The sequence below is a fragment of the Gobio gobio genome, assembly GCF_949357685.1.
Source record: "Gobio gobio genome assembly, chromosome: 4".
Lineage (NCBI taxonomy): Eukaryota > Metazoa > Chordata > Actinopteri > Cypriniformes > Gobionidae > Gobio > Gobio gobio.
The window spans coordinates 31,850,259-31,873,318 of NC_137100.1; the positions used below are offsets into that span (position 1 = coordinate 31,850,259).

The 23,060-nt window shown below is 39.0% G+C and overlaps 2 protein-coding genes across 6 annotated transcripts in view; both read left to right on the plus strand.

Moving 5' to 3' along the window:
- Positions 1–23,060, plus strand: part of cenpv (centromere protein V) — a 278,526-nt gene that overhangs the window by 72,509 nt on the left and 182,957 nt on the right. The window lies entirely within an intron of this gene.
- ncor1 (nuclear receptor corepressor 1) overlaps positions 1–23,060 on the plus strand; it is a 137,653-nt gene that overhangs the window by 18,304 nt on the left and 96,289 nt on the right. For all 4 annotated transcript variants that reach the window (XM_079815098.1, XM_079815099.1, XM_079815096.1 and 1 more), the window contains exons 2-6: positions 8,601–8,803; positions 19,369–19,460; positions 20,513–20,711; positions 20,884–21,063; positions 22,212–22,325. In XM_079815098.1, coding sequence (XP_079671224.1) covers positions 8,696–8,803; positions 19,369–19,460; positions 20,513–20,711; positions 20,884–21,063; positions 22,212–22,325 — 693 coding nt within the window. In that variant the 5' untranslated portion in view covers positions 8,601–8,695. The remainder of the gene's footprint in view (positions 1–8,600; positions 8,804–19,368; positions 19,461–20,512; positions 20,712–20,883; positions 21,064–22,211; positions 22,326–23,060) is intronic.

Consider the following 23,060-nt stretch of genomic DNA (forward strand, 5'->3'; position numbering starts at 1 on the left):
TTATGAAGTGTGTATGGAAAATCCCATCCACACACACTCTGAGCGGAGAAGCACTCAGCCAGCTCCAGTCATGGAGATTCCTGCTGACTGATTTGGGTATGCAAACAGACTCTGGTGTTGATGCATGGGACAGAGGTTATTAGTGTGTACTGAAGTGTGACCTTTGATCTCTGAAAGCCATACAAATACCCTTGACCTTTTGACCTGATATGCTATTATTTATATGGTAATATTATATGCTGTTAAAAGCTATAAGACATTTATTTTGGGGGTTATGCAAAAAATAGTTATACATGCACCTGTATCAGGGCTCCAGACTAACTTTTTTCACTAGGAGCACAGTGGCCCCCAACTGAAAATTTTAGGGGCACAACCAGAAATTTTAGGGGCGCACACCGTAAATCAACATGCTAACCAAATCTACTAATTTCCACTGTATTCCTAATAGGGATTGGTATCGTTAAGGTTTTAATGGTATTATTACTCTTACCGATACTGCTTATCGATCCGGTACTTTAACAGTATTCTTACCGGTTCTTTTTATTATACTTTATTTTTATTTTTTTATATATATATATATATATATATATATAACATAATTAAGAACATAATTAACATGGCTTTATAATCTGAAAAGTAAAATATCTATAGCAAAAGAAACCGCAAAGTTTGAACAAAAATATAAAACATCTATTTGTAAATGGACCAGTGTGCAGGCATTCGGAAGGTCTGCTAACATTAATATTACAGTAAAGAACAAACCTACAAAGAAATCTAATAAAGTAGGCTAATGAAATGTAAAATAACACTGCATAGTTTTCACTGTATAAATTGATAGATTAATGCTTAAAAGCTAAAGTTATTAATTCAAGAGATGTGAATATTTTCTATTTGCCTTTTGTTCAATTCGCATTAATGGCTCAATCGTCAGCAGGTTTATTAGACGCTGCCCCTTTAAGACCGATCGAATGTAGAACTAATAATATCATATTCTCCTATTTCTCCAAACTATTTACGCCCATTTAAAGGGTTAGTTCACCCAAAAATGAAAATTCTGTCATTAATTACTCACCCTTATGTCGTTCGACACCCGTAAGACCTCCGTTCATATTCGGAACACAAATGAAGATATTTTAGTTGAAAGCTGATGGCTGAGAAAGGCTTCAGACAGGCCTCCATTGGCATTCAGTACATTGACACTTCCAAGATCCATGAAAGGCACTTAAAACGTCGTTACAAAGTCTATCTCACCACAGTGACTCTACAATAATCGTACAATGCGACGACAATAGTTTTTGTGCGCAAAAAAAAATCAAAATAACACCTTTTTCCAACTTGTTCTCGACTTCCGTGTGTGCCTCCACGACGCATGCGCGAGAATATGACGCAGATCCGGCGTTCGGACATATGACCCAGAAGCGATTTGTTTACGAGCAGAGGAAGACGCGCGTGTCTAAGCTGTTGGATTCTACATTGATCGTGCTTTAGGTCTCGGCGTAGTGCTCAAAATGGGGCTTAAGTGTGTATTTCATGGATTCCCGAACGCCGGCGCTACGTCATATTCTCGCGCATGTGTCGTGGAGGCGCACACGGAAGTCGAGAACAAGTTGGAAAAAGGTGTTATTTTGATTTTTTTTTTGCGCACAAAAACTATTGTCGTCGCATTGTAAGATTATTGTAGAGCCACTGTGGTGAGATAGACTTTGTAACGACGTTTTAAGTGCCTTTCATGGATCTTGGAAGTGTCAATGTACTGAATGCCAATGGAGGCCTGTCTGAAGCCTTTCTCAGCCATCAGCTTTCAACTAAAATATCTTCATTTGTGTTCCGAATATGAACGGAGGTCTTACGGGTGTCCAACGACATGAGGGTGAGTAATTAATGACAGAATTTTCATTTTTTGGTGAACTAACCCTTTAAGATATAAACTGTTAAAATAACTACTCTCCAATCCGGTCATTTTGACACAGGCTATTTGTTGTTTATTTGATGGTTTAGACGCGCACACGAAGCCTACAATATAATGTGCAAATCGTTCCATTTCTCAGCACACACACATAAGCCGCCTTGAAGTTGGAAACAGCGTCTCTTGCGCGGATTATTGTGCATTTAATAGCTCTTTATTATCAAACACATCCCGCAGTTTGGCAACAGTAGAGACTGCAGTTTACAACAATCACTGAATCTGACGTTTAGTTTAGGTTTAAGGAGAAATGACAGCGCAAGGCTGTGAAGGGAAGGATGAGCTCGACGGAACACTGCTATAGAAATAGTTTTATCTCAGTTTTACCCGTAGTCTTACCATCTTTTTATAATTCTTGGAAGCCAAAATCGAAAATAAAATTAGATTAATATCACAGCACATCCCTAAAGTTTAAGCAGACTAAACTTTTGTTTAGTTCTTGGCCATCCTCACTCATTAAGCTGACTGTGGTGTTGTGTTGCTGTAGCTAGCTCGCTTTCTCTCTCTTCTGGATAGCGAATGGCAAAAATGCATCACGGACAAATGGTTTAATATTATCTCATATAGAAACGGCTGGCAAAGATAGAATTTGCCAGACATAACGTCTATCAATTATAATTAATAAGTGTATTTTCTTAATTTCTCCAGTACCGACAGCAGGCGAATTTACTGGTCGCACATGTGCGACTGGATGTAAAATTCAGTCGCACACTCTCAAATTTTAGTCACAAAATGCGACCATTTAGTCGCACTCTGGAGCCCTGTGTATGGAACAAACCAGCATTTGCTCTGATGATAATGCATTGTCATATGCATAGTCAATGGCTGCTGAGATCTGCTTGGTTACAAACATTCTTCCAAATATCTTTGTGTTTTGGGTGTTTGGAACAACTTGAGGGTGACTAAATGATGACAGAATTTTCACTTTTGTGTGAACTATCCCTTTTAAAGGGTTAGTTCACCCAAAAATGAAATTTCTTCCATTAATGACTCACCCCAATGTTGTTCCACACCCGTAAGACCTCCGTTCATCCTCGGAACACAGTTTAAGATATTTTCGATTTAGTCCGAGGGCTTTCAGTCCTTGAATGTAAGTGTAAGCACACTTTGCTGTCCACGTCCAGAAAGGTAATGAAAACATCATCAAAGTAATCCATATGTGACATCATTTGGTTAGTTAGACTCTTTTGAAGCGTCGACAATACATTTTGGTCCAAAAATAACAAAAACTAAGACTTTATTAAGCATTGTCTTCTCTTCCGGTTGTGTTTGAATCCGCGTTCACGACGCCACAGTGATGCTGCTGACGTAAGGCGCTGTGACGTGTTATCAGGTATCTGCTATCGCACCAGATAACACGTCACAGCGTCTTACGTCAGCAGCGTCACTGGCGTCGTGAACGCGGAAGTGCAAAGTCCGCTCAAATAACGTGCCGACATGAAATTTGCAATGGCTGTACTGTGCTGTTATATGGCGTGGTGTAGCCGTGCTGGGCAACGCTGGTAAAATAACGCTATTCATTGATCCACTCTCTGTTATCTGCTCATATGCTCTGATACTAATAGCTTTGTAGGACTATACATTATTTGGATAATTGGTCAAAAAATAAATCCGTTAAATCTGCTTCTGTTGCATTGAACTGAATGAAGAATAATATATTGATATTTAATATTATTTTAATATAGGCCTATTTACTGGATAGGACTCTTTTACTTCTTGGTCCCTTGTTGGTAAGACTTTTTTTAATTTGACAAGTTTTTAATTTGCTTAAAACAATATAGAGCTAGGCCTATATGTTTTGTCACCTGCTTCTTTATTCTTGTGCAGCCTTTGGTTGTCATGACAATGATGTAGTTTAGGGTGGCACAAGTTTACGTTCATTTACACCGAACCAAAACAGTGTCAGAGTTAGGGCTGCACAATTAATCGAATTTTAATCACGATCACGATTTTGCCTTCCCACGATCAAATTCGCGTGATCGAGCGATATTTAAAATGCGTCATTCATTCACGCTTTGTATAAAAGTTTTTTTTTTTTTTTTTTCAAAGCCAGTCTAGCGTGCTGTAAAGCCGCTGTCTGATCACGTGCGTCCATGCACCAATCAGAGTTGTTCCCTGCACCGCGCAGCAGCTCAGTCAGTTTCCAGATGTAGACAGTCACAGACAGAAGACAGAGTAGCGTGAGGAAAATACCACAACAGATAGCAGGCTATAATCTATCTTAACAAAGAAAAAATGTCTAACGTAGCAGAGGGAGCGGCCGAGATCGTCATCCATTGTGTGGAAACATTTTGGGTTTCAGAGGGTTGCTTGCCACCCGTCCCGTAAAATACGGAATCGTCCCGTATTTACAAGCAAAATGACGCGTTCCGTATCAAACCAATACGGGACGCGATTTGTTCCGTATTTTACATAGGTCCACACGTAGTTCAATAAACACACAATGATTTTGCAGTGTGGAGAATACTTATAGCAAATATAAACAAATCAATTTCACAATAAGTAGTACTGGAGCTCATTTGTGCGTGATTGCGTTTTAGCGGCTTTGTTGCCATATCGGCGGAGTCTCGAGAACATGCGCTGTGCCGTGTGCAGTGTGCCTGTAAACTTGCCGGTTTTTTAAAAACATGTCGAGCTCGTTTCGCGTCCACCGTTTAAACGCAAGAGGATCTCCAGATATAGAGCTGAATATCAAAAAGGTATCAATGGGTCTGTCCAGTAACTCAGGATGAACCTCAGGCCAACTGCACACTTTGTGAGAAGCATTTCAGTGTCTCAGACTGACTGACTTAAAGCAACAGCGGTGACAGACACATCTGTGCTTCTAAAGGTAGCCTATAGTTTTTTTTTAATGGATAATATCTTAATATAATATTATCAGAGCTTTGCAGACAAAATTATTATTTTTTAGACAGGTTAATTAATAGATTATAGCCTAATAAATGTAATTATTAATTTATAATTTAGCTACGCTATAATCATATAACCAATAATCCTGTCATATAAAGTTTATGACACTTAAAAATTTTTTTTGATAAAAATGGGACAAATAATTACATGATAATATAGTCATAATTTAAGTAAATTAATTAAAAAAAATTACATTTTTGAAATTCAAAAAAGTGATTACTGGTTCAGAATGACTGCTTAAAGGGACAGTTCACCCAAAAATGAAAATTCTGTCATCATTTACTCACCCTCAAGTTGTTCCAAACATGTATACGTTTCTTTGTTATGTTGAACACATAGGAAGATTACTATGGAAGTCAATGGTGCCCCCAAAGAAGCCTGGTTACAAACATTCTTCTAAATATCTTCTTTTGTGTTCAGCAGAACAAAGAAACTCATACAGGTCTGGAACATCATGAGGGAGAGTAAATGATGACAGAATTTTCATTTTGGGTGAAATATCCCTTTAAAGTGCACCAAATAGGCTACTAAAAAGTTCTTTAGAAATAAATAAAATAATCAAATGTAAAATAATATAAAATGTGTTCTGTTGCAAGTTCACATACATCTCATGTTTTCTTATGGTTTATTATTGAGCTGTAAAGTTGTCAATGTAGAAATAATCATTTCATGACGTGTTTTTTTTTGGGGGGGGGTCGTGAATGGGTGTCCCTTATTTTGCCACACCAAAGGTGGCAACCCTACAAGTGACACAAAACAAGAACAGGTCATATGCAAAGAGTGCCATAAAGTTGTTTTGGCACCACAAAGCAACACAACGAACCTCTTTAACCACTTAAAAAAACACCATAAAGTTCAATACGATGAATGTATGAGGGCCAAGAAATGCGTTGCAAAGACTAATCATCCCACAACATCTCAGACATCCATCGAAGCGAGCCTCTTTAGCGCATCACCATACCCATCCACCTCTCAAAGACACAGTGAAATAACAAATGCAGTCGCATTTCATTTGGCTAAAGACATGTGCTCAATAAACACGGTGACAAACGAAGGCTTCAAATTCTTGGTCAACACTCTGGATAAACGATACGTGATCCCCTTGCATAATTATTTTTCAAAGGTGGCACTACCTGCGATGTACAGAAAACGCAGAGGGGAAATAGAGCGTGATCTTGCCAATATTCTTTTCGCCATAGTTCTTCTGCCTTGAAATGTTCTTATTTGGTTACATTCTGTTATGGAATATTTGTTTCTTATTGATTGTATATTTTATTTTTAGTTTTATTCACATCCATTATGCAGGTAAAACTTAAGTTTATATTTTGCTTCCTAAAATATATTTACACATTGTAAAATGTAAAATAGTGCCCTGTTGAAGTTTTGCTACATTTTCTTTATTGTTTTAATTTATTTTAATTTATTCTTTAAGGAGATTCACTGAATTTTGGTGAATAAGAGGACCTATTTTATTTTGATGCACATATCTGTACATTAGCAGGAATGTTGCACAATATGGATGTGAAGGCAGTAAATGTAATTAGCTTGTGTGACAATAAAAAATTGTTTTGGTTAAAATCAACAAATAATCGTGATAATTAATCGTGATTTCAATATTGATCAAAATAATCGTGATTATCATTTTGGCCCTTATCGTGCAGCCCTAGTCAGAGTCTCCTTTGATACCAGGGGCTGTGGTGGGTCAGACCCGGCGTTTTTTTTTTTTGGTTTACTTTTATGCGGCACTGTGTCTTTACACAGTATTTTCAGCAGACACAGAGCTGGCTTAGAGCAGACTTAAAGGGTTAATTCACCCAAAAATAAAAAAATATAAATTCATAATTCACTCATCCTCAAGCTGTCCTAGGTGTATATGATTTTCTTCTTTCAGCCAAACACAATCTGAGGTATGTTAAAAAAAATATCCTGGCTAAGCCCAAAAAGTGCATCCAACATAAAAGTAATCCATACAGCTCCAGGGGGTTAATAAAGGCATTCTGAAGTGAAGCGATGCTCCAGTGTTTTCCGGCCAAAGAGTAAACTCTGACCCAACGCATGTTGTATTGACAAACCAAACACTGGTCACAAATTAGAAGTCTAAAACGAAAATTTTTAAAGAGATGTCAGAGGAGCTTGAGTTTGTAGGATTAATCTATATTTAGTTTATACAGTGAAGACTATGCAGTGTTGTTTTACATTTGATTACTTTCTGTTGATAAAGAGTAGACTTTTCTGTTTTTTTATATATATTTTTATTATTTATTTCGCAGGAATGTGAAATTATAACTATATTTGTTAAGCTCTAAGTCAGGGGTCTCAAACTCATTTTACCTGGGGGCCGCTGGAGGTAGACTCTGGGTCAGGCTGGGCCGCATCAAGTATTACACATAAAAAGTATTTCAAGTATTCCAAAAAAAAGTAGCACAACTGATCCAATCTTCTCAATCTTTATTATTAACAGTTCTTCAACATACATGTTTCTTCTGAACATGACCTGTTCCTCTGAATTTGAACTAAATATAGCCTATAGAAATTAAATCATGTAATATGAAATAATGAAAGAATTTTATTTTATTTTAAATAATAGACTAATTCACAGCAAGGCCGTAACCAGGTCCAATAGAACAGTGAGCGAAATTCTAGGTCTAATTCTAGTTGGGAAATAATCTTTTTGGGACTATTTGTAAACAATATTTGCATTAATTTGCGTCAAATATATTATTAGTCCCGATATTCTTCGCATGAGTGAGTGATTAAATACATAGATCCGCGAAAGACTCGAATTCTTTAGTGGTCTGGTGGTAGAATTTCTGTCAACCATGTCAAAAGTTGTGGGTTCTAATCCGCTCTCATATGGTTTTTCTTCATTAAAATCAAAGATGTTCATCAATGATTGTATAATAAGACCATGGACACGTTTGCAATTTTGTTTTGTGATTTCACCGGAAAGAATAGTCTCTCTCCGCAACGGCATTAAGCGATAGATTGACGCGCTCGTCTATGTGTGAAGACTGTGCAGTGTGCACGAGCCAAAAGAGAACGTAAACCCTGCATACTTTGATTTGATTGGCCATCTCAATCATTTTGACATTGACGAGCGCTGTTAGACCACATTCGTTTCAACTGTCTGATCAGCTTCGTTCGTCTGTTCCTGTCAATCACGCGGCGTCAACCAATTATACTGCACGAGGGAGGGGTGAGCCAACTCTCTCTCTCGCTCTCTCACACATGCATACACACACACATGCATACACACACACACACACACACACACACACACACACACACACACACACACACACACACACACACACACACACACACACACACACAAAGGAGGCAGCAAGCACTGCACACGCAACGATTCAGCAAAAAGATGCTTTTCAGAGCAACGCGCGGGCCGCACTAACACTAAACTTTGATGTCAAGAAGCCGCAAAATATCATCCTGCGGGCCGAGAGTTTGAGACCCCTGCTCTAAGTTGTTTCTAATCACCTCTAAGAAAGGGAATGGGATATGCATGTTGCTTGCCAATAAAGAAATAGTTGTCAATTTATGATACTTTGTCATCTCTTAATTTTTTTTTTTTAATACTTAAAATGCATTAAGAAATTAAGAATAGCTGCCCTGGTCATGGAAAGAGTTTGTACCCAAGACTCCTTCAGAATGTTTGGCTCTTGAAATGTTCTTATGGTTTTTTTCCCCCTTCTCTCTCTCTCTTCCTCAGGTGGTTTGACAGCACGATCATGCCATCATTGAGGCCGTGATTGAGTAGCAGTGCTCCAGGCCCCATCTGAGCCTCTGGCACCCTACAGCCGCAGCATGTCCAGTTCGGGCTTTCCCCCCAGCCAGGGGTCCTTCAGCAGCGAGCAGAGCCGTTACCCACCACACTCAGTGCAGTACACCTTCAGCTCCACGCGTCACCCGACGGTCAGTACCACAGACACCTTTGCCTACACTGCATGTTACACTGCTAACAAACTACAAAAAACGAGAATGGCTACCCATGTTAGTTAGACATGCATTAGCAGGCTCAACGCTAAGTTTTTTTTTTCTACTGGCCGTGTTGATTCGGGTTGGACCAGTGGTTAAAATTTTTTACTTGCCCTGCCAAAATTTCCGCTGTTTACCTCTTTTCTCCTAACAGCCAGGCCTAACTTAATTGTTCACCTTTGTATAAGTGCTGTGTCATGGGGCATTCACACGTACAGCAGTTTTATTGCTAGAGAGTTGATGTATTATTGGTTGTAGTAGGTGTTTCTACTGTTGGATGATCTCACGTTGTTGATTTGACTGCATAACTTCAAAAATCTTACCACAAATATTACTGGTCTGCCAGTCTGCCTCAGATCCTACAGAATAGCTGTTTGTAGTGTCTGATCAGACTAAAACATAGTGCTGGGCAGTATGACCAAAAATGTATATCACAGTATTTTTCAAAATGATATCGGTTTCATTATATGACGGTATTTTTGCCCCCTATGCATGACCGGGTGTTAACCACATTTTCTACTAATTGAGAGAGGAAATACTGCAGTAGATTGACTAGAATGCCCTATTTTACTGTCATGACGAGTGAAATATTGTAGAAAAATTCCACACTAGAATTAATACAAGTTTACAAAGCCCCACAAAATGATGCTGTGGGGAGACAACAACCAATAAAACACAGACCTGCAACACGCTTATTACAGACACATAAATATTTAAATATGACCACGGAGAGAAAAAAACAGAGTTGAGGGCACCTTAAGCATTTAAAAAATCTAACCCTATATAACAACAAACTGCCAAAACGAGGGAGAAACACGGGAGAGCATTTAAAAGGTGTAAAGATATTTTTAAATACATTTAAGAGCACTACAGTCTCTGAACAAACGACACACGTCAGTTTAACACAGAAAGAATAAAGCTGTTACTTTTGCCTATTCTTCTTTGAATTGTCAGTCTATTTATTAACCGGCATCGTCTTCTGTGTAGCAGAATAACCCATCGTGTCATCGCGGTCATGATTAGACGTACAGTTCAGTGTCCTTTACATATGTTACATTTCATTTGAAGAAGACGTGATGAAATATGTGCGTATACACGCCGCTGGTTCATGTTTAGAGTAGGGATGGGCAACAGTGGTCGAGTAATCGAGTACTCGAACGGGACAGCGTCCATCGATCATGAGAACGATGATCGCCCTGACTTTTAAAAAAAATTGTCTCTTTTTTTTTATTAGTTATTGCGTCATTTTGCGCGGTACCTGAGGTCTGATTGGTTAGAGTTATACAGCACGCCTCCAGACCGCGGCGAAATAAAGTGAAACTGAGGCGTGCACTGCAGTGATGTCTGGAATCACTGATCATTAAATGGTTATTGCAAGATGTGCAGCGCCAATCTGTCATAGCCTACATAGCATTATAATGAGAACACGATGGAAATAGAATGCTGTAAATGATCTGTGCTTAGTTCCCCGTGTATCAGCTGATCCACAGAGAAACTAGCGAGAACACTCAGACTAGCACGTGAAGTTCATGTGCGCATTTGCTGTGTGCTTTCGTTGTCCGTGTATCAGCGTTGTTAAGGGAAGAGCGCATTCAAAATGTTCCGTTTCAAACCATAGCCTGTAAAATCTAGCACGCTGAAGTTCACGTGCGCATTCACGTCCTTTTGTGTTGATTTATGTCGTAATAGGTTCATTATAATCTTCATATTAATATTGATATAGGGTGCGTTTGGTTGAGTTTATTAACCAGCTAGCAAGCTCTGCAGGGTGGTGTTATTTCACAGTTTCAGCTCAAAGGCAATGCTCGATATTACTGACTTGGTTATTTGAGACGGTCATTATATAAAGATGTTTCTTTTTCAAAGACATTTATGCATCATAATCTAGCAGTTATATTTTTTATTATTTGTTCATGTTTTTATATACCTGTTTTCATGTCACGTTTGTATTTGTCAACAACCATTTTCATAACAGTATTTTCATTATCTCAATGACGGACATGCCCCGCCCCCTGCACATGCCCCGTCCCCAAGTACTCGAGTACTCGTTTTTGAGACCTATCGATGATCGAAATGAGAAATTGACAAAAATGCCCATCCATAGTTTAGAGCACTAGAGTATATGAAATGGGTCCATAAAAAACGTAAACACGCTTGCTCCGGTCTATATCTGATCTATATGATCCATGTGAATAGGGCTGTCGCGGTTAGGAAATTTACCTTGCGGTTATTATGGGTGGCTCAATAGCGCGGTCTGCGGTATTACCGCCGTTTTTTGTTGTTTTTTTTGTTTTTTTTACAAACCTAATTTATCCTGATTTTACTGCACAAAAAGCTCTGTTGTTGAGATATGTAGCATAAAATGTTGCTTTTTAACTGACAAAGAGACACGTTTTAAAACATTTTTGTTTATTGTTAAATGCAAAACAGCAACAAGAACATGCCTTTTCCCATTTAAAAAATAAAAGAAATCAAATAATTTTAGCGTATCACATGAAAAGAAGCAATTAGAAAATGCATGTTCCATTTTGAAAAACGAAAGAATTCTAAAGTAGGCTATCACATGAAAACAACGTGTGAAAACAGAACCATGTGAAAATACAGAGAATAAACAAAATTTTACTTAAGCGTTAACGAAAGTGATTTAGACCTGGGTTATCATGTCCTTGTTTCGCACTAAGAAAACCAACATATTAACCTTATGTGGTTTCAGGGAGGATCGCATGGGGGTAACGATATTCCCCGCGGCACTGAAAACTCTTTCTGACGGTGTGCGGAAATCTAAACTGCGGAAATCTAAACTGATTATCGCGCCACCAGGACAGTGGATTCGCGTTGGAGTTGATGCACTCCTCATGCAGATAGCGACTGAGCTCGTTATCTGCTCGCTCTCTCTTGGGTATGGGCTCTGACGCGGAGGTTGTCCGTGACTTCAGTAGGTCTCCAAGAGTTTTTTTCTTTGCTGCAGGTGGCACCTCCACTTGCCCTTTGTCTCCAACCACTGACGCACTGGCAGCGGTCTCTTCGTCCTCCACTCCCACCATCTTTTCGATGAGTGCGGATTTTGTCTCCGTGTCATTTATATAACTGTCCCTATATCGAGGATCTAAAAAAACTGGCCTTTGCCAAAAGTTTTTGTAAGGCAGCTGGTTCATACTTCCCCTGTAGAACACTACACATTTTGTGCTTTATGTCCGATGTTAAGGTGGTATCCTCGCTTGATGGTTTAAGCATATGTTCTGTCAGGAGTTTCAGGACTGGTTTGACAGAAGACACTGTAACGTAGCTTTCGCCAGACAGCAGATCCGTAAACTCAGCCGCGGGTTTAAGTGCTGCATTCACGGACTCAAGAACAGCGATGTCCTGCCAGCTTGGATTTAGATGGTGGTGTCTCCGGTCATCCAGAACTCTTCTGATAGCCGGGATTTGCTCCAAAACCCTTTCCACCATTTTCTGCCCCATCTCATTTTCTGCCCCATCTTTACTGCCCCATCTCGTAGCGCAGTCCTGAACAGAGTTGAATAGAATAGAACATTGAATAGCCTAGAAATTAGCCAATGGCAACGATCTACTAGCCTAATTAGCCTACCAAAATAAATTATAGGCTAGGCTACATTTTAAATTAGGTTATTTATTCGTTTCAATACATATTTTACTAAACAAAAAATACATTTAAATTATCCTGACTGCAAAAGAATGCATATTCTTTAAATGTGCACAGACTGATATGGATGTTAAATTGAAGCTGCAATTAGCCTAATTTCTATATATCTGACCTTTTTGATGTAATTTTCGTTTTTTTAATTTTGTAAAACATTTATTTTAAACGAAAAAAATAAATTTAATCCAGCAACAGACAAGTAGCCTATATTTGACAGTAGGCTATTTATTTTATTGACAGTAGGCTATACATTTGTATTTTTTGCCTAACATGATCAATAAGTTAGCAAATAGTTTACATTTTATAACTTACCAGTATGAGGCCATGCTGAGGAATTTGAAGTTCCGCTTGAGCTTTCGCTAGATCTCTTCTCTTCAACCAGTTCTGAGAAAATGTACTGACCAATGTGTGACACAGGCCCATTGCTCGGGTTGTGCGGTCCTTGACGCTTGCCATTGCATTTGTAACTGCCAAATGTAAATTGTGACCAAAGCAGTTCAGCCATGGCCAGTTCAACTTTTTGACTGGTGCAACGATGTTGGCCCCGTTGTCTGTAGTGATACAGGCCAGCTTCTTCTCATCCAGGGACCACTCTTCAAATGCGTGCCGGAGAGCATCGGAAATATTGTCGGATGTGTGGTTTTCGGGCATAAACACCGTTTCGAGGCAGCGTGATTTCAGAGTCCATTCCATGCTGAGATAATGAACCGTTAGACTCATATAAGGAGTCATATTGACACTTGACCACATATCGGTTGTGGCTGAAAAGTAGTCGACAATCATAAGCTCGCTTTTGATCGATCTCTTTACCGTGCTGTACATTTTCGGCACAGCAGTTTCTGAAAAGTAGGTTTTTGAAGCATTGATTTGAATGCTGGTTTCTCCACCGTGTTGAATGGAACCATCTCCTGAACTAGATACTGCGTAACAGCTGCTGTAAGGCATTTATGCCTGTTACTTTCACGGCTGTATTTTACAGATTTTGCAAAGGCTTCAGCTACTCCTAACTGTCGGCTGGTAGCGGCCTCAGCTGTTCTTTTTGAAGTTGCTCCGCGACCTGATGCTTGAGGGGGCAGCTGCGCTTCAACGGCTGGAAGACAGTTAGCGAGATCACGCCTCAAATTAGGTGTATTGCCGCGTGTCACAGGAACCCTTTTGCTGCAAATTTTGCATATCGGCTCATCTAAATTCGCTGGCTCGCCTTTTTCATTGGGTTGAAAGCCGAAATGTTCCCAAACTAGCGACGTGGTGACATTAGGTTTTGGGACGAGAGCGCCTGCCATCGTTTCAGTAGGCCTATTCAAAATAAACAAACACCGGATACAGACAGTTTGCGGGAAAATGACAGTCGTAACACTCTTGTATCATTATTCATTTATTTAACATCAAATGCACTTGACGAATTGTAAAACAAGGCCCAAAAAAAAAAAAAAAAAAAAAACTGAACACTGCGGTTGCCGCGGTTTCTGCGGTTGCTTTCCTTCCTCTGCGGTTGGCTTGTCAATAGCGCGGTTTTACAATATTGCGGTTACCGCGACATCCCTACATGTGAAGAATGTTGTTAATCTCATCACAGCGCTCCGCGCAGAAACCGCTCTCGTTTTCATTCACTCTTTCAAGTGAACAATATAAGTGGATAACGTAGGGAATAGTCAATCAGGCTTTAGGGGGCGATTTCGGACTTACCATAGGCTGTGATACGATCTCAGCTGTGCAAAAGTGAAACGGGACCCCTCTCAAACAGTGACGCGCTGCGCCGCGTTCCAAACGTTCGTTAAGTGCCACATACAGGTATTGCGGTATCATCAAAATTCATATCATAACTTAAATAAATACCGGTATTCGGTATGAACCGGTATACCGCCCATCACTACTAAAACGTATACAAATGTTATAATATATTAAGTAAAATAGTTGTAATATAATTTAACATTTACGTTGGGTAAAAGCTAAGCAAGCGGTTAGCTTGCAAAACCTATAGGCTCTAATACACTTCACTCTAACTTGCAATCTGGAGAAGTCAACGCTAGTTGCCAAAAGTCAGAGCCAGTCTACTGATTGTAGGCAGTGGTGTGCCCATTTAGAGTTCTTTTAGGCAATTAAATTGTTTGGGGCGACTGTATTTAATAGACAGACCAGTAAACAGTAGAACAGTGATTTTACATTAGCTTCTCCTTCATCTTTCTTACACTCAACAACAGTAGGCCTCGGGCATCTCGGGAATTACTGGTCAAGTCTGCTCCAGTATCTTCACTTCTATTGGTAGGGGTTGCATCATGTTACTGCTAATTGGCACAAAAGTAAGCACATTGCCTATTGTTTCTACCTCTCATGTTTCTGGAAATCACCAACTTTCATTGAAAAGGAATGACTTCTAGTTGTTTTGCTCTGCAAATTGCTTGTAAACTTAGTTCCTCTCTTTCTGCCCTGACAATCTCCCTCTTTCTCAGATGAATGGAGGCCAGAAATGGCTGGGCCTCAATGTTACAAATCAATTTGGGTATCACTGTAGTACATTCCTCAGAGCTAGAGAAGCAGAAATAAACAGACCCCAGCTGTTCTCTCTCCTTTTTGGCACTTTTTCTCTTTTTAATTCACATTACTCAATTATTTACATATTTCCTGTTTGCACCATGGACATGACCATGTTTGTTCTGAGGTTGTTATCAGTTTAGAAGCATCTATTGCACAGACGGTCACAAAGTGTGACTGGCTTCTAGAGGAAATCTGATGTCTGTCTATTTCAGTGAGGTGACCTCATACCAGCAGATCTTGCAGTAATCCTGCTGTACTGCAGCCAATTCAGACAACTGTGATTTCTTTGTCACTATTTAGCTGTAAAAAAAAAAACTGTCTGATATCAGTATTCATTTTAGGGCTGTGCAGTTTATCGTAATTGATTTTCGACTTTGGCTTCCACCGATTATGAAAACCAAGATAATTGACGCAAATCGATTTTATTGTACCGCTGCCGCATTTCCGCTCAACGCACCAACCTTTCCTTTACAGTGGTGCGCTTTTGTTCCTCCCTAAGCCAAACTTAACATCCAAATCAGTTGAATAAGTCAGTCCCTCCAGAAAAACGCGATTATGCGATCGCGTGATTTAACGCATAATCAGCCAAAGTCCGCATATTCATGCGGGGGCCGCATTTTTTCAAATACGCCGCACTTTCGCCGCATAAATTGCCTATTTCCACGTGCAAAATATGCGGGGCTATCATGATTTCATAATCCCCGCATTTTCGTTGCAAAAAAAGTCATATATATTAGCAGAAAGTTGAAAATTTTTCGTTTACTTCACACAAGAGCCGCCATTTCCTCCTATTGCCATGGGAACGTTTTGAAGTGACGTGATTACCCGACGCGAACGTCATCTACAAGCTTCAAACCCGTGGAGAAACCATAGATACCGGTGAAACCATGATGAAGCACAAACTCCCATTGGCCAACAAAAATAACAGCAAAAGAGCAAAGCAGTTTCCCTGTGTGCTGACTGATTTCAAAACACAGCATCATGAAGCTTTGAAGCGTTATGAATCAATGAGTCGATTCAGCGGTTTGAAGCGTTATGAATCAATGAGTTGATTCAGCGGTTTGAAGCGTTATGAATCAATGAGTCGATTCAGCGGTTTGAAGCGTTATGAATCAATGAGTCGATTCAGCGGTTTGAAGCGTTATGAATCAATGAGTTGATTCAGCGGTTTGAAGCGTTATGAATCAATGAGTTGATTCAGCGGTTTGAAGCGTTATGAATCAATGAGTCGATTCAGCGGTTTGAAGCGTTATGAATCAATGAGTCGATTCAGCGGTTTGAAGCGTTATGAATCAATGAGTTGATTCAGCGGTTTGAAGCGTTATGAATCAATGAGTCGATTCAGCGGTTTGAAGCGTTATGAATCAATGAGTCGATTCAGCGGTTTGAAGCGTTATGAATCAATGAGTTGATTCAGCGGTTTGAAGCGTTATGAATCAATGAGTCGATTCAGCGGGTTGGAACGCCAAAGTCACGCATTTCAGCAGTTTGACACGCGATCCGAATCATGAATCGACTCGATGATTCATAGCATCATGATGCTGTGTTTTGAAATCAGTCATCACTATATAAGTCGTTATTTAGTTTTTTTTGCACACAATAACTATTATCGTCGCTTCATAAAGTTATTGTAGAACCACTGTAGTGAGATGGACTTTGTAAGGACGTCTTTAGTAGGCTACCTTTTATGGGTCTTGAGAGTGAACATTGTGCCAATGGAGGCCTTTCTGAGCCATCGGAATTCAACTAAAATATCTTAATTTGTGTCCAACAACATAAAGGGAAGTCATTAATGACAGAATTTTCATTTTTAGGTGAACTAACCCTTTAAGAGATTGCACTTTGTGCATTGGAAGCACTCAAATGTCTGTTTTGTATAGCGACATCTGTAAAACAGGAAGTTATTTATAAATTTTTTCAGAAGTTGTAGCATATTCCTTTTGTAAAGCTACAGAACTTGATTGACTAAATGTTTTGTAAATTTGAGCCATTATTAAGGTCTTCAATAAAACAAGATGAGAATGAGATGATGAGATGAGTGCTTTTTTTCTCTTTCTCATCAAACCGCAGTTTTTGCAAGTTCCCGCAATTTTATCGCATAAAATTGCATAAATATCCCGCATTTTTCATCGCATTTTTTAAGAAAACGTGCCGCATAATCAAGGATTTTTGCCCGCAACAATCACAAAAAAAAGCCGCATTTTTCTGGAAGGACTGATAAGTGAGTGTTATTAAATGTAGTCTACTGTTGCTAAACTGCGGGACGTGCTTGGTATTAAACAGTGTTATTAAAAGCGCATTAAGCCACGAAAGAGATACTGTTCCTTGGGCGGCTCTTTGCGACGCTCCGAGATGGGGTGGAACGCACATAAGCAAAGTATTCTGTGGGCTTCGGATACGCGGCTAAACTGTCAAATAGCCTACACATATACATTTTGAAATGGCACTTTGGAGAGTATCCTCGTAAACACATTTGGTCAAATGGTAAATAAATGGTAAATGGACTGCATTTATATAGCGCTTTTAACAGACCTACGGCCATCCAAAGCGCTTTACATTTTTGCCTCACATTCACCCATTCATACACCGACGGCGGTGTCAGCCATGCAAGGCGCCATCCAGCTCGTCGGGAGCAGCTGGGGTTAGGCATCTTGCTCATGGACACCTCGACACTTGGTCAGGTGGAACCGGGGATCGAACCACCAACCTTCCGGTTTGTAGACAACCTACATGAACCACTGAGCCACTGCCGCCCCATTATAAGTCTCTTGAATGTAAAAAGATGTAAATGGAAACACGTGTTACAGTATATTGAATCAGCAAAGCTCTTAAAGGGTCATGAAACCCCAAAACACATTTTTTGAGATGTGAACAGATATGTACAGAATGTACATCATTGAAAACACTAAACGTACTCCGTAAGTTTATTCATAAGTGGAAATTAGTTATTTTTGCCTTTTTTTTTTTCTTTTTTTTTTCGTCTTCCGGTTTGAAAAGAAAAGTCGGAGCAACATCACGGATTCTGATGTCAATGTGTCAAATATAATTATCTTTTTTCTGTTGTATTTAATTTGCGAGAATCTAATGACAACTGAGGAAAGGGACTGTGTGCAGGTTTTCTTTGCACTTTGGTAAGGGGCAATCCCTTACCTATCATTGAGCACATGCTCCTGTCTGTCAAGCCAGACTTGGTGCAATTGGATGCTACTTCAGAGGTCAGGTACAGATGCCCTTCCCCAAAGGTAAATCTCGAACATGAGATGAGGAAAGAGAACATTTAGATAGAAAACATATTCAGTTTGTTTGCAAAACATTCTGTTGAAGGTGAATACAAAAATCAGCAGCCCGACAGGGAACTTTTGCCTATGATTTTAACAAAAATACCTTGTAGACTCAAAACAAGTAGACTAACTCATATAAATTTCAACCATTATCAAAGACAAGTAACCAATCATTAATAAAATAAGAATAAATACAACTGAACAAAGTTCAGGTAGATAAATTGAAATCATATATAATCAAATGTAAAAACACTGCATATTTTTCTTAAATAAAATATAGAGGAATCCTTTTTAAAGTTCCAAAAGTTATTCAGTCAAGATCAGTGAGTGATTAATGGCACAGACGACTGCTGGTTTATCAGGCTGCTGTCACTTTAAGACCAAATGCACAGATCCAATATTATGTTACACATGCGTTTTCTTTCTTTTCTAACTTTTACATTCACTTAGGACAAAACTGACTGTGTTTAGGATAATTTGCCATAATTGTGTGTATTTGTCTGTTCAAGTGCAAGATGTGAAAGAGAAGTCAATTCAGTATTTGTACACTATATGAGAGGCTGCTTTTTGTGTGCATGCTTTGGATGTGTGTGCAGCAGAGAAAACCGCACAAGTGCCAATTGGGTTCTCTTTTGCATCTTGCATTTGGTTGGTTTAAAAACACATTAAAATGAGTAACTGTTCTAAAATGGACACCAACCCTAATGATGAATTGAGTGAGTATCTCATCTATAGCAGTGAATGTGTTAAAGACAGTTTTATGTGTATGTTTTATAATGGCATGTTTTAATAGAATTTAAAAAAGACTTATGCATTTGTGAAGGAGCAGAGATGTGCATCAGTGTATGTGTGTTTCAGTGGAGATGATTGTGTTTGTGTTTTTGACTGTCTGGGGAGACTGACTTTATTTTTTATTCATCTCTTTATCCCTTTCATTTTTGCTCATATTCGTACACTCATATTCTGTCTTTCTGCCCACATATTTTTCTGTTTCATATCTGATGTGAGTATCTGTGTTTGTTAAGGAGTTCACGGTTCCTGACTACCGTACCCCCCTGCAGGACCAGCAGCGACGCAGACCTTCACTACTGTCTGAATTCCACCCTGGGACTGAGAGGTGATACACCCTCTGCCCCTCTCTCTATCTTGAAATATAATGCTATGTTCCTCATTTTATTTCTACCTTATTAAAAGATAACATTATGAATGTGTGAGCAGAGTAAAGATATTAATCAGTAATATAGGGCTGTAGCTAACGATTCTTTAAAAAAAAACTGTGGGATGACATCCATTAGATATTTTAAATAACCAACAACGCTGTTAAATGCTTTTGTAACTGGTTGCAGATTGTACGTTTTGAGTCGCGTGTCTCGCAGCCTCACCCACGGCAGCTCATAAAAAGCAGAATGCTGTATGAACGCAGCTGTATTAAGCACAAAATATGGGACTGAGAACCGTGTTCTAGTGCTGTGTAAAACTTCACTGTAATCGGTCTCTTTCCACGATTTAGATCGCGCTTGATATTTTTGTGATAACGGCTGATTAGCATGTCTGGGAGCTGCCATCATTGAGGAACAAATTGCTGCAATCTATTTAAAAATATTTAATTAGAATGACTATTTAAAAAAGGGTTTGAATGAATGATTCAATGACTCCCTCATAAAGACTTCACTTGTTTTATTTCTGAATGAATCAGTGTTTTTGAACAAATCTCTTGAATGAATGATTTAATGACAAATACACTTTTAACAGTCACTTGTCACCACTTATGTTACTCATTTATTCTCATTGCTAAATGTATAATTTCCCCTCCTAGCTTTTAATAAATATTGACATGAATGTAATATTTTAAAGGTTTTACATTTTGTATAAAATTGAACAGTTCTAATAAGAATATTTCTGTGTTTCTGTGTGTAGCTGAAAGTTTTGTTTGTTTAATATGCTCCCAATTCCAAATCTCAGAGAAATGCATTTATGTTGATATATGTTTGGAATATAAAGTGCAAAATGTTGCAATTCTCAAATAATTGTTTTTACATCAAATAATTTTGATAAAGCTAATATTATGGAAATGTAACTATTTTGTGTTGTTTTCAGTAATATTGTTTGGTGCTGAGGTTTTTAAAGCATAATAATTGTAATTAGAAGCATCTATCTTGTCTCCTGCAGGCCGCCAGAGCGTAGACATGGTTATGAGCAGCAGTTTCATGCCATCCAAGCTCAGCAGGATCAGGACTCTCTCGAGGCCAAGCGTCCCCGCATAGAGAATGTATCTGAAGCACACTTCAGAGCTCAGCCCTCCGGCATCGTACTGGCCCCTCCACACGCTATACAGGACACCATCAGGACCACTGGAGAGGTCAAGAAGGTGATTAATGTGCATACATACCAGAAGGATACCAGTGTGAGAGATTTAAACATTTGCCTATTCTATAAAACAGTGCAGATAGAAATGAAAACTGAAAGCTGTTTATTGTTGCCAGATTGTTTGAAGGCTTGAACTTATTCTCTCTCCTTTTCCCTCTTGTTTTCTGGGACAGGAAACCCAGTTTAGTGTGAAGGTGGAGGCCTCGTCCCCAGGTGGAGTACCACAGGTGGGCGATGATGCGGACAATTCGCCATCCAAACTCTCTAAAGAGGAGTTGATTCAGAGCATGGATCGTGTTGACCGTGAGATTGCCAAGGTTGAGCAGCAGATTTTCAAACTCAAAAAGAAACAGGTGTGTAGCCTCAGCAAACACAGATGAGAGCGAGACTTAAATGCTGCTACAGATCAATAACTATTTGCTTTCAGCTCGAAGCTATTGTTCATTTTGTAAATAAAGAGCTTATGACCATTTCAGGCGCTAGTTGTGTGATGACAATTTGTTTGTTTAAATCACAACCAAAACTGCTGACTCTTTCCCTGTACATGCCAGGGTTCAGCTCCATTTACTGAAAAGTTTCTCTTGCACTGGTGCTCACTGCTAGCAGCAGATTGGATTTTTGTTGAGTCTTTACCTAAGCCTTGTGGGAAATGTTGCCCTTTTGAGAGAGGCTTGTCACAACAGGCGTGTCTGTGCCAACTATTTTTGCTCTTTGATGGTGATGCCAAATCCTTAGGGATTGCATCATGATAATCCCAGAAGCAGCAAGCATACACATTCATTCCTTACTCCATTTTCTAAAATGTCTGATTGTAGAGATACTAGCATGCTGGTTGAAGGTACTTTCCCTTCTGTTCTGGCATGATGAAGAACTAAGACAGAGAAAAACCATAAATCAGTTATCTTGTTTTGAATAGTCATGTCCTCTTTAAGACTGGAAGTTTCTAAGTCTGACTAAAATAATTTTCTTGTCTATTTTTCAACCAGGTTTTTCTTTTTTCTTGCTCATCAATTGCTTGATCTTCAATTTGTTTTGTTCGTTTACTGATGTTTAGGAGATGAAATAAGTCCCACTTCAGCAGCAATTTAATTATGCAATGCAGTTTCAGAAGGAAAGTAACTGGAGAAATATGTTGAGGATGTGTATGAATGCATTATTACACCTCTGCACATCTTTGAGAAAGTTGCATTGTGTCTGGTGCAGTCATGCATCCTTCTGATTAGTGGTGCTTGCTGAGGCAAGGATCGCTATTATTATTGCGCATACTTGGGTATTTAACATTGCAGTGTAACTCGTCCCACACAGTTTTTGCTACGGACATGAATGATGCTTCAATTTGTGTGCTAAAACAGAGAGGTGTGTTAATTTTCTTAGCAATAATTCTTGCGTTAAAGAAGTCGAGCCAGGGAGAAGAGACTTTTAGACTTGTGAGTTATATTTTGTGTGTATATTTATATGCTTTTCAGGTTTAATGTATATTGTCTTGTTTGTTGTCTCTTAGCAACAACTGGAGGAGGAGGCAGCCAAGCCAGTAGAGCCAGAAAAGCCAGTGACGCCGCCCCCTGTGGAACACAAACATCGCAGCATCGTCCAGATCATTTATGATGAGAACCGGGTACGAACACATTTATACATGGTGTCTTTCTCCCACTCTTTCTCTCACACAGAGAAACCTAGCAGAATGTGTTCTTTACAGATCATGTGTTTAAGTGTTTTTAGAGTGTGCTTAAACGGTGAGCAAACACTTTCCTGAAAGGGTTTCAGCTGATAAGGAATTTTTTTTTTTTTAAAATACATTTTGTTGTTGACAGTGTAATGTGACTATCTAAGAGCATATGGCTCAAAATAATACTGCACAAAGCATGAACTATGAAGGTCTTGCATAATCTTCAGAAAACTTGAATATGGTCTTGAAAAGATGCTGAAAGCTTTTTGTGTTTATGCCTGTTTATTGATGTCTGATTGGCCAAGCATAACTCAAATTGCATAAACTGCTTAGACTAGTCTTACAATTTTGTTAGTCATCTAATTTTTTTTCCTTCAAGACGGGTCATCATTTTCAAAAGTCAGTTACATAAAAAGGTAGATTGATCTAAATCTTTGAAAATCCTATGAAAAATGTAAGACTAACTAATTGCTAGTTGGTCATTAAGACGCAGTCTTAACTTAGCAGATATGTTTATGCAACTGGCCACAGTGATGTCTCGTGATTGTAATTTCACTTTGTTTATTCTTTGCTCCCTTTGTAATTTTAAATTGTGTATGTGTGTCTGCATTTGCACTCTGGACACCTACATTTTGCGATTTATGTGCATATGGTGTTTTTTCTTTTATTGCTTGTTTTGAAAGG